At 41.6% G+C, this 12,659-nt stretch overlaps 1 protein-coding gene across 1 annotated transcript in view; it reads left to right on the forward strand.

Annotated features, from left to right (window-relative positions):
- The window catches only part of LOC137614090 (microtubule-associated protein 4), an 82,407-nt gene that overhangs the window by 47,814 nt on the left and 21,934 nt on the right, over positions 1–12,659 (forward strand). Inside the window, exons 5-7 of the mRNA XM_068343615.1 lie at positions 1,021–1,107; positions 2,030–2,218; positions 4,425–5,888. Coding sequence (XP_068199716.1) covers positions 1,021–1,107; positions 2,030–2,218; positions 4,425–5,888 — 1,740 coding nt within the window. The remainder of the gene's footprint in view (positions 1–1,020; positions 1,108–2,029; positions 2,219–4,424; positions 5,889–12,659) is intronic.

Here is a 12,659-nt window from a genome sequence, read left to right on the forward strand (position 1 = left end):
TCTAAACATAGACACTACTGCCACTCATCACTAAATCTCGTTCCCTTCTCCAAAGTCTCACGAACTTCCCACACCCGAACAAATGCAAAGTCTACAGCATAGGGCAACACCACAATAGCAGTTTGCATTAACACAGATTATCACAATATCATGATACTGCACAACTAAGAATAAAAATATATAATCATGTAAAAATAAGTGCGTATAGTTCTAATGTCTACCATTAACCATCACTTGTGATCCACGTGATTCTTTTGAATTCATATTAGTTTAGGGTAAAGTTTTGCTCCTTATATTTTAATCCTGGAGTAGAAAAAGAAGAAAACACACTCTCCAGCAGTTTTTAAGGGCAACAGCAACAACATTCAGAATCAGCTGTTGATGATCCTCCGTACGGTACTGTACGATGTAGCGTGTAGCTTTTCTTTAGAGTAAAGAAAAAGGAGCAGGAGGGGGGAGTTATTGTCGGTCAGAGTCAGAGTTGTCATCATAGTGATGGTCACCATTACCACTACCTGCAGTAGATTTTTCTTTGTCATCCATGATAAACAGTAACATATCCAAGGTATGAATCCTGATGCTCTGAGATGCTCACAGACAACATCAAACAAGAACAACAAGGGGAGACCAGTGTTGGAGCTGCGTGGACGCAGCGGTGCTGCTCAGAGGGGGTTGTGGCAGAAAGGAGAACTGCAGGACAATAGTCAGATTAGGCGACGAGTGTTTGTTTGTATCTACGAAAGTTTGCAGGTTGACTGTTTGTAAGCTGAGAACTACCTGCACAGTTTTTTATTGGGCATGAAACCAGAACTCTTACTATTGTTCATATCCATCTTCACGTTGTCTCTTCCACCTCACCCACAGTGGCTTCAGTCCCACCTACTTGATTTCCTGTTTCTCTTCTGACTTCATCCCTCCCCTTTCTAGTCTGTTTATAATTTATCTTCCTCAAATATATTTCTTTCAATCATTTTCTCCTCTTTTCTCTGTTGCTGCTGTACATTCCCTTCCTCTTGCCAGCCTCCATGGCAGGTTCTTCAGATCCTCTGAGCTCCCAGAGTGGCTATACCAAAATGATGGATACTGGCCGGATTGGAGCATTTTCAGGTATACATCTGATCTGCTTTCATCTGCTTCAAAGCCCAGGTGCTTTTGCAGGAGCGCTGATAATACACTAAGTTGACCGTTGAGTTTCAGAAAACATGAAATATGTAAATGGTCATAAGTGATCTTCATACTCTCAAATCATTGTTTTGCTTCTCTAGTCCAAAATATATTTAAAGTTTAAATTTTCTCTGCATAAATGGTGTGATAGCACTAACTTTAGCTTTCATCAGCACCACCAAGTTGTCTGCTTCACTTATGAATGGCAGCAGTGCAGTATTTAAGTTGTGTTAGCATCTGATTCCAACAATCATGTTGAAGATTTCAAAAGTACAAATTAATGTATAGTTGAATCATATAGTGTCAAATGTAAATGTGTAAAGATATTTTTCTTTGTTTTTGGTTGGAATAGATTAAGTAAAGATGAACTCTAACAGTAACGCTAACATTCCAGCACTCAAATCAAAGCCTTTTTAATTTTCCTTCCACAATGTGAGTGTCACCCCACTCTATCTTCTGTCCTGAAATCAGTGGCAGAGACATAGCCTCTTCACCGGTAGAGAGGCAGTTCTCCAGCTGCCACTGAGGCTGATTTGTTTCACCATCACAGACAACTTCATACTCACATCTCACTGCTGCCTCACTGCAGCTCGCATCTGGAGTTACTGTATTTATCTCAGACACCGAGCCCTCATATCCACACACAACCTCATTGATCACATTTTGTGGTGTGTTTAGACAACAAACACATACACACTCTTACGTGGACCTCCTTGCTCATGGGAACATGATATCAACTGGCATTTAATTTCCTTACAATGGACTCATCGCTCTCATCATTCTTTGTATTTTCCATCTTGTTTTGTTCCTGGATGCTCCTGGACTTCAATCTCAATCTAGTTCTATGTCTGCATTGGATTTTCAGGTTTCTCCCAGCCGGGTGGGATGGGGGTCAATGTGGAGGTGGGGGCTGCACCCCTCTCAGCAGACAGGATACTGAGTGCAGCAGAACCCCAGCAGCCCACACACCCGGTCGGGTCAGAGGCACCTAAAGACCACATTGCCATGCTGCCTGAGCCCCAGACTCCCCGCAGCCCACCGGACCTGTCAGCAGGTAAAGCCACACGAGCAACAGACAGCTGCTGTTTGATGACTGTTTCCACACATCCATGTGTGAGCTGTCAAATCCCCTGGAGCTCATGAAGCCTGCATGTCTTGCAGAGAAGTGTTGAGCAGACTGGCTGTTTTTTGAAGAATTTGTTTCACCACATTTCGTCCATATTTTTTAACAGATGATGCAACTTTTAGTTGTGTCATGTTTATTAAAACTGTTGTAATGAGACTTGTGTGTAATCCTGATCAACTTTTTTCAACACCTATCTTTTTAGTATCTCTAAAGAAGTCACGGCTGACTGTTTCTCCACAGAGCGGTGCCGTGGAAAGAGCAGCTGTGTTTCTGTGTCTTCTAACTCATCCTCTGCTCTAGATTCACTCATCAAAGTCAATGCATATCTCATGCCGACATGTATAAGGTCCCCTGGCTTGTAGCAATGTACTGTACTGTATGTGCTGTGTGTGTTTGCATGTGTGGATCGCCGTGTGTATTTATGCTACAGATAAAACACACACACACACTCCAGTTGAGAGACACATCTGATCTTCAACAGCGCAGACTTGGGTAGTGCCCATTAAATGGCTTGTGTCAATAATTACAGCCATGCTAACATCCCATATGGTCAGGGAACGACTCACGAGGCATCAGCGGAGTTCCCATGATGCACAGTTGAAACTAAATAATGTAGACATACAAGTACATTAAAGTACCTTAAAGTTCCTTGTTATAAACCAATATATCAGATGTGACAGTTGTGGTACAGCGGTCATATAGTCATAAGAGTACCTTCAGATACGAGCTGCTCTACTTTTTTGAGATATGGAAATTGCCCGTAGATGTCAGTGTGTGCGTACATGTTTGTCTGTCTATAATATGGTTCTGCAGTGCACTGGCAACAAGCCCGGAGTGTACCCCACCTCATGCCCCCAGTCTGCTGGGATAGGCTCCAGTACCCCGCGGGGAGAACATACAAACAGATTTATGATAAAATAAAAGCATTTCTGCAGTGTGTTGAGTCTCTTTTTAATGGTTAAATCACATTAGCATCAGATGTGTATTGTCAGTTACAGAGCAACTCAATTGGACAATTTCTATACAGTACATTTTTTTTACCTATGTAAGTTTAACTTCCTCTGCACTGTACTTGCAGAAAAATTAAATTAGCATGTCCAGTGGCTTTAGACAACTGTTAGTCCAATGGCTCGCTGCACTTTTCTTTGTTTGATTTGTGTCATCCGTAACAGCACAATATTCCCATGCAGTAAAAATGGATATTCCTCTAATCTCCTGAGATTAACGAGGTTGAACGACACATTTAAGTGGCTGTGATCCATGGGCTGGATATCTTTTTCTGTCCGTCTAAGTTGTTGCACCTTGTATAGGGAGCAGAGACCAACTGTATGCTGTTGGCCTGACAGCTGCTCCCCTTTATCTTCTATGTGTGTGTGTGTGTGTGTGTGTGTGTGTGTGTGTGTGTGTGTGTGTGTGTGTGTGTGTGTGTGTGTGTGTGTGTGTGTGTGTGTGTGTGTGTGTGAGTGTGAGTGTGAGTGTGTGAGTGAGTGAGTGAGTGTGTTTGTGTGGATGAAAACTGGAAAAAAACTGGGCCAGAGTAGAACAAAGCGAACTCACTGGGCAGCTAGTTTTGTTTCCTCCAATCTTCCCTAGAGTTGCTGTAAAGAGGCTGCTTCCATTCCACCTCTGTAATTGACCTCCATTCTATGGGACCATTAACCATCCCTTATTTTCTATGAGTTTGTCTCCATGTCCATGTAGATGTCTCCATGTCCATGTAGATGTCTCTGTGTCCATGTAGATGTCTCTGTGTCCATGTAGATGTCTCTGTGTCCATGTAGATGTCTCTGTGTCCATGTAGATGTCTCTGTGTCCATGTAGATGTCTTCGTGTCCATGTAAATGTCTCAGTTGATTTACTTGAATTGAGATCCGACAGATGAACCTGTGTCACTGTCATCCTATTAACCTCCTCACCATCTCAGCAAATAAAGAATATAGTAGCTTTTAATCTTTAAAACTATAGTTTCATTTTGTATTACATAGTTTAATTGAATCAAAATAATAATTTTTGTCTTTGTTGCACATCCACAAGTTTCTGAGTCATTTTTCTATTTGAGTTTAATTAAGGAAACCAATTAGCAAGCATATATCCATCACCCCAACTTAACTTTCCCCTCTTCATCCACAACAAGGTGCTTCAGATGACTTCTGGCCAGACCGGGCTGAATGCCTCCCCAAAGACCTCTCTTTCACCCCCAGTGTCTCTACGGTGATCAGTCGCCATGCCAGCCATCTTGCAAGCAGTCCAAGCGACGCGCTTCACGGCTGGCCTGGTCGAGAGAGCAGTGCCTACGCAGGTGGAGATGAAAGGGATGGAGATGGATCAGATCGCAAACAGAAGAAGAAGAAGAAAAGGCGACAGAAGGACGAGGGATCGTATGAACACCCCGAGAGCAGGGGGTATCTGGAGGTCCAACCACAAGGAGAAAACTCCCCCTCATCTGAAGACTTTTACCAGAGGATTGGCCCAAGTAAGGATAGAGGAGATGGTGGCTGGGAAGACCATCTTGGGAAGAGTGGAGGCCGAGGGAAAAGAAGCAAGAACAGGAAGAAGCTTCCAGAGGAGTGGGGAGTTATGGCCAAACCATTTGTCCCTGGATCTGCAGGTACATCTCAAATCACAGAGGAAGTGTTGATGGATCTAGGGAGCTCTGTTACGGGAAACTTTGAGTCATCGTTTGCAGACATAGATACTACCCAGACTCCCTGGAAAAAGGAGATATTCCCAGAAGAAGGTCTAGTTCCTTCACCCCTGTCCAAGGACCTGTTTGCCCCAACAGGTCCTTCCATTATCCCACTGGTTATGAACAGCGAGCTAAATGCTACAGCCGCTCCATTCAACATGCCCTCCACCACAAACAGTGCAACACTGGGTTCCTGTCCCACAGCTTCTCCTCCCGGTGATCCATTTGACCTTCTGATGGATACCGAAAATACCAGCTTGGCTAACAGCAACCAGGTCTTGTTGCCTTTCCCTCCTGAGAGTCAAGGTGGGGACATGGTTGACAGTGGGATGTTTGACACCAGCTCCCTCCAAGAGTCTTTTGTGCAGAGTGTGCCACCGGCAGACACCTCAGCCTTCAGTTCTGCCTCCCAATCGAGCCCAAAAGATGAGGTGTTAGCTTCAGCTCCACCTCTCTCACCTTCAGATGCTTCATGGCTCCTGAATGACTCCAACCTGAGCGGAAAAAGTGAGCTCTTTGACTTCAGTGACGTGAGTGCATCAGGCCAGCCTTTACCCTTAGGGTTGTCCTTTGACACCCCGAGCCCAGCCCCACTCCGTTCCCCTAAAACCACAGCACAGGAATTCCAACCCAAAGAGTACAAAGATGTCAAATCAAACCAGAAACAGTCTAAGAAGTCTCGTTCTTCAACCACCTCCTCCTCCTCAGTGAAGAGTCCCACTTCCCCAGGAGAGAAGCAGTTCTCTCCACAGGCATCCCCAGTCATCAGCCCCTCCTCACCTCCATCAGTCAGCCCTCTGGCAGCTCCTGGATCCGGTCTTAATCCCTCAGCTAAGCCCTTCTTTCCCAGCTTTGCTGATTCCATGGAGCAAGTAGCTGTGGTCCCTCCACCAGTTATCCCCATCAGCAAAGGTTGGTTGTAGTCACCCCTGGACAAAAACCTAGAGATAGAGTAGCAAAAAAATAATGAATGATTCACTGTCTTGCATGACTACCTTTAGTTTTCCATATAATTGAACCTGATTGCAAATATTTGTTTGTCAGAATTGATTGATTTGGTGTCATTAAAGCTATTTCTTCTCGCATGAACACGTTTTCCTAACAACTTTGCTTGGGCTTTTGACTTGTGCATATTTAATTAACTGTGAGTGACAAATGCATTGACTCAAATGTTTCCCCTCTGAGGCTGTGGATTGGCTTGACCTTTATCTGTGACTATTGTAGAGGTGATGATGCCCAGCTGGGACGTTCTGATGGGTTCTTCTCTAACAGTGTTATGTTGTTGACGGGTGTGCTGCTACTAACCTATCACGTGTTTCTCCTTCGTGACAAAAGTAGTAGGTATCCTAACCAAAGTAAAAGCACCGATCTTTCTTTTCTACTGTCCAGGTGTATGTGTGAATAATATATCATGCTCTGTTTTTGCATCTAGGGCTGAAGTGTCAATCCTTTCTCTCCTGTGACTAATTACCTTTTGCTTCTCACTTATAACTTCTTCTAGCAGAGAGTGTTGAAAGAAAATTCTTTGTGTGCGTCATGTTAACTCCTGTCCATTGTTACACATCAGCAGTACTGGTCCTGTTGTGTGTCATGAACGTATGATTCCATAATATGAAATGTTAATTGTTTTTTCTGTCACTTTTACTTTCCATGTTCTGCGATGATTGCTACTTTGCCTGAATCTCCACTAAAGGTATGTTTATTACAGTTTCCTTTGTGGCTTTGTATTTTCTTACATAATAATAATAATAATAATAATAATAATAATAATAATAGTTGTTGTTGTACCTATGATTAAAATAATTAATTACTTCATAATTTTGTTTGACAGATGGTGAAAAGAGTTCATTACTTCTTGAGTACAAATAATTGAAATTAGTGGCCGACAGTCTAGATTCTCTTCTGTCTAAATTAATCATATTCACAGCATCAGAATCTGACAAGAGTACTCTTAGCTAGTTCATGCATTTTATGGTTTGGGATGACGACATACTAGAAAAAAGTGTAGTGGCAGAATGTCTTATCGGCACCGCTAAGGTGTCATCGCTACTATTTGTACATTCTGTTGTCCCTTTGCCTTCATGTGTCCCACAGGTATCTCATCAAATACAGCAGCTTGTTAACTCTGCAGTAGTTTTATAACATTCTGCAGTGCAGTTATTGACATGTCCAATCGTATTAGTGTCTAGACGGCTATTGATTCATGGTTACTGCTTGGTTTGTTTTTTTTATGTAAACTGTGGATGCCCTCCTGTTTGGATGATGACCCAGGGAATACATTCAGATGGTGGCAGATGATAAGTTTACAGTTGTGTGGCTGTCACCTGTTTGGTTGAGTACAATGATGCATCCATGCAGTTGTGTAGATTGTTTCTGTGTGTGTAAACGTGTGTTTTCACTCTTGTCCCAGAGGAGCTTAGGTTTTTCCATGTTCAGCTGTAATTTATGGAGATGTAGATTTCCGGAGGACTCATATCTTAGTTTGTACTTTCAACACTTCCTGTCTCTGCCGCCCATTGGAGGCTGTAATGAGGGCTGAGGCAGCCTTCATCATCATCCTGAACCTGCTATTAAGCAGCTTGGATCAATGTCCTACATCCTTTATCTACAAGGGGCGGAGCTCATATAGTATTTTTTAAATATAGGATAGGTGTTCTAAATTCTGTATGTTTGCCGTGTACAGATTGCTCATTCTGTATGGATTGTATGTTTAATTAACGTGTGCACTATTGAATGCATTTGGGATGTGAGCTTCTGTGTTGTCATTGCACATTTGTGTGTTGCTGCCATTTAACAGGCACCACCCTCCATCTGATTTGAAAATGCATGATGTCCACACATCACTTTTTTATGTGTTTTTGGCTACGTCTGTACTTATGTTAATGTGTGCACATTTGAGAGAGAAAGAAGAAGACAGAGTGCTGAACGCAGCTGGCTCTGTCATGCCTCTGGGTAATGAGACCTTTTGTCACTGTCCAGGGGTGGATCTCTGTCACCCAGAGTGGTATTTAAGCTTCGCACAAAAGATAGGAAGGCATGTGGAGAACAACAAAGAACAAGAAGAGGGAGTTGGATTTTACAGACTCGGAGAGCACAGTGAGGAAGAGGGAGGAAGACATGCAGAAAAAAAATGAGGAAGGCATATAAATAGCTTTGTAAAGACTCGGCGGGATATAGGGGTTGGGGATGATGTAGACGTGAACAAAATGGTAAAGGGAAGTGTTGAGCCCCTCTTGTGATGAGATGTGATGTACAGGTTCAAACGTGAGAGGTAGAATCTCAGGGCAGGTGGTAAAATTAAAAAAAAAAAAAATTCCTTTTTACTCCCTTATGACCTACATGTTAGGTTATTAATGGAAAACACAGAAATCCATGTCAAACAGCCAGAATGTAGGAATGTCAGTCAGAATGATCGCAGCGAATAATTCTATATTGTACTATCGAGTACTTGGCTTTTCACTTCATATTTGTAAGTTGACCACTCCTAGAGGTATACTGTAGCAGACAGACTCAGGACAACTCACAATATTGTGAAGGTTGTCATCACATTTTTGTGCCTCTGGCTTCCTGAAAATGTTGGGGTTTTTTTTGATTATATCTCATCAGGTTTCAGAGATATGTAGCTAAAAATGTATAAAGTGAAAATTTGACCTTGACCTGGTTTTTCAAAGTCAAGGTTGCAATATAACGCTTTTTGTTTCGTCTTTCTATCTTATCCGATTCCTGAGATATGTGCAAAAAAATGTACAAAATTTGAAAATTTGACCTTGACCTAGTTTTCTCAAGGTCAAGGTCATCATCTCATTTTCATCCCCTTTGCTGCCCGATTAATGTGTGTTTTGTTTGAAATTTCTATCTGCAACGGTTGTGAAGGTATTTGGTAGACAGACGGACGAACATACGAACACTGACAATACATCACCGCTTCGCAGGATGTAAAAATAGGGCTATATACACTACAGTTACACATGTTTGAACTGCGCATATGTAGACTTAAATCATACATACAGAAGGAAAATTGAATGACATTTGTAATTTCCAGAATATGCAACCCTGTTTCCCTGATTGGATCTACGTATGTAAACACATGAATACAATGATTTCAAATACTTCCTGATATGAAGTAAAAAAACAAATAAAGTCATAAAGCTGCCTCTCATCATTTGAGTTTTGTAAAAGTAAGAAATCTAATCCTGTAACACATCCCTGTAAAGTCAGACACGGGGCAACAAAAGACTGGGAATTTGGGAATATTGTTGAACGATCACAGTGCTGATCTACAATGTGTCCTTATACCGTATTTTCCGCACTATAAGGCACACCTAAAAGCCTAAATTTTTCTCATAATCCCGTAGAAACAAACAAATTATTGAGGGTGAGCTTTATAATCCAGTGCGTCTTATATATGGATTAATATTCATATTAATATTGGTTAAAAACATGATCGCTGAAAAAAAGCCGGCAGTCTGGCCGCCAGTCATGCCGCACCACGCCACCAGAGGAGCCCCCTCACAAGGCACTCGGGCCCACGCCCCCTAACAACGGTAGTCAAGGGGCGTCACCGAAGTCCCGGCTCTGACTGAGCTGCTCTCAGACGGTAGAGCAGACTGTAGGAGCACTGGTGATTACGTATCAAAAATGAGGAACTTTCAACAATTCTATTAATAAAGTTTGACTGACTGACTGATCTCAGTATTTCCTAACTATTTGGTGTCGGAAATAACCCACTTTAAACTGAATTGGTCTTAAAAATGCCATTGTGCTGGAATCTGGAATCTAGTGACGGTCCATTCTATTAGTCTGTGGAAACACACGGGAAAACTGGCATAAAGGTGAATGAAAGACCCTCAAAGCTGAACTTCCAGCCTTTTCTGAAATTCCAAGAGCAGTCACTGCTAGACAAAGGTGTCTGGTGTGCTGCATTGATTTACAAATGTAAATCAATGCGTTTAAGTCAGTTCTAGGAGTAAAACAGCGTCATATTTGACAATAAATTAGCAGCCTGACATTAAAAACTAGTTAAAAAATTGTTTAGGACACACAGCAGCAAATAGCTGCACCTCACCTCCGACTGGACTACCGATTGATCGCAACAATATTTAATTAATAAATGAAGACGAACGTCGGAGCTTAAATATCTGCTTCAAACTTCAGATCAGGAAATAATCCGCTCTGTTGGCACTGACTGCACTCGTGATGAATTTAACCAGTTTTTAATGTCAGGTTTTTAATATGCGTGTTGACTTCTTTCTAAGATGGCAAAGTGATCAAGTGATCAGGTTTCCTTGATGAGGCTCAGAGTGGCTTATTGACATAACAATAGGGGCCATTCAAAGGTAGTCAGGAAGTCATGAATGCAATCATGACTGTCTGAGCAGCGCAGCTCTATCTAGTGGACGGATTGCGCAACTACAGTTTATCAAATAAATTTTGTTTAATTTTTATTGTGTGCGCCTTATAATCCGGTTCGCCTTATATATGAAATAAATGATAAAACAAACAAATTATTGAGGGTGCGCCTTATAGTCCAGTGCGCCTTATAGTGCGGAAAATACTGTAATTAGTCTCTTGTGTACTCTTCCAAAAGTTTTATTTTTTTAAAATGAGAACTTGAACTTATTACAAGTTAAGTTAATTTAATAAACGTGTTGGTTGTGAAGTTTTTTGGCAGTAGGTGGGAAAACTTCTGTGCTGTCCTTTGTTTTTAATGCCTGGCCAAAATGTGGAAATTAAGATAAAGATAAATCATTACAGGTGTTGCCCATATCTGCCCATTACTGCCACCACTGAGATCCAGTGATTTTAGCCTAAGACTGATGTTCCCAGACTCTCAGACTGTCACACTGGACTACTAACGACTGCTCCACTCGTTCAGCCAGTCGCATTTCTCTGAACTATAAACATATTTAGCAGGAGAGTTTTTCATGAGAGCAAACAGAACAAGGATGTTTTGTAGAGTCAGCTTATGTAAAATGGAAATAAATGGAAATAGGTGGTTTGAGGATTACATCAGTGGAGGTCTAGCCGTTCCCTCCGCAGGCAGACTTCAGACAGACTGAAACGCATGAAAAAGATGCTGATATATCCAATGCAGGGGGTCCAGAGGAGAGACAGGAAAATGTTTGACACAAGACTGTCAAAGATGCTGAAGGACAAAGAAAGAAGCCAAAAGCAGAAGTGAGCAAGATGTAGGGAGGGTTATATTTATGGTGGAGACACAATGAGGCATGCAGGTGTAGAAACAGATCCAAACTCAGGAGATGCTTCTAAACAGATCAACAGATGGATGTCAACACACCTCTCATACAGACACTCATTCCCACAGATTAAACCACCAAACAAACACACAAGAATTGATTTGAGCTATGCTCACATTCATTTACAGAAACCAATTTGTGTTTGTGGATAGTGTTACCACTGCATGGACAAAGAACGTTCTATGGGGTTTAGAAATGTAAAGAAACGTCAGTTTTTGTGAACAAAACATGTAAATGAAATAGTTTTGTATTTACGTGTTACTTTGGTTCTCATTTGTACTTAATGCATGAAGTTTGAACAACCAGTGATGAACTACTAATAAAGGGAAATCCTGACCCCTTTAGTGCTTGAATCAGTCACAGACGTGTGCAACATATTCAGGTTGAAGGTTGTCATATTTTGTCATGCTTAAGACTGCGTAGGGCTCTTGTAAGTGAATGTCACATTGAAAAACATGTTTTCATGTTGTTTGCTGTAATAAGTTACATAGTCAACACATTTCTGTCAAACCTCGAAACAGTGGAGATAGGAAATACTTATGGCAGTTGGTTGATCGGGTGCTTCCATTAGATGATATAAACACATAGCAGACGCTCTCACGGCTTTTAAAATGTGCCAGTCTGAACACACACCACCAGTCAGCTGCTATTGGAGCCTCAGCCCTGAAGAAGAGGCCATTTAGCCGTAATGTTAGGAACAAAGCTAACGGCAGTATCGTAATATCTGTCGACACAAGACTGCATTGCTGTGATATACTGACTGTAGAACGTGACAAAATGTTCCTAAGAGTCAGACGGTTGTTTTCAAGTTTCCGGTGGTAACCATTTAGAGACATCAAGTGCAGTTTGGGAGGGGCAGGAGGAAGGCAAAGAGCTGGGAAGGGGGTAGTTGCCATAGAGCCTAAAGATCAGTTATCCCAGGAACAGCAGATGCTGGAGTTAATGAGACACTTCAGTGACAAACACTTAAAGGTTGCGGTACACACCAGAGCAGAACTAGGCTGGAAACGTTGGCAGATTTACCTGACCGTATTTTCAGATCAGAAAACTGCTTCATTAGCGCCACTTTATTACAATTTCATCATAAATTATTAGATCATTTTCTATAAATTGGTCTGGAAGTAGTTTCCACTATGATAAAGTTTATTTCACACCGTATTCATAATACAGTAACATATATTTTCTTCTAGTTTGCAGCTACTTGCAGCCTGGAAGCTGCATAAAATAAAAGCATAATGAAGAAGTTGTGCATTTTTTTAAAAAAATATCAAATTGGAGAGCATCTAAGATAGCATAAAGATTTAAAGAAAACTTACAGCCTCAGTTTCTGAAGTCTTGTTCACATAAAGCTGGTTTCTAATTTTTCTGATTATTATAACATGTCATGATCTCTGTTGCACAACTTGAAAATAGAACAGCTAACAGG

This window comes from Antennarius striatus, chromosome 20 (genome assembly GCF_040054535.1).
Source record: "Antennarius striatus isolate MH-2024 chromosome 20, ASM4005453v1, whole genome shotgun sequence".
Lineage (NCBI taxonomy): Eukaryota > Metazoa > Chordata > Actinopteri > Lophiiformes > Antennariidae > Antennarius > Antennarius striatus.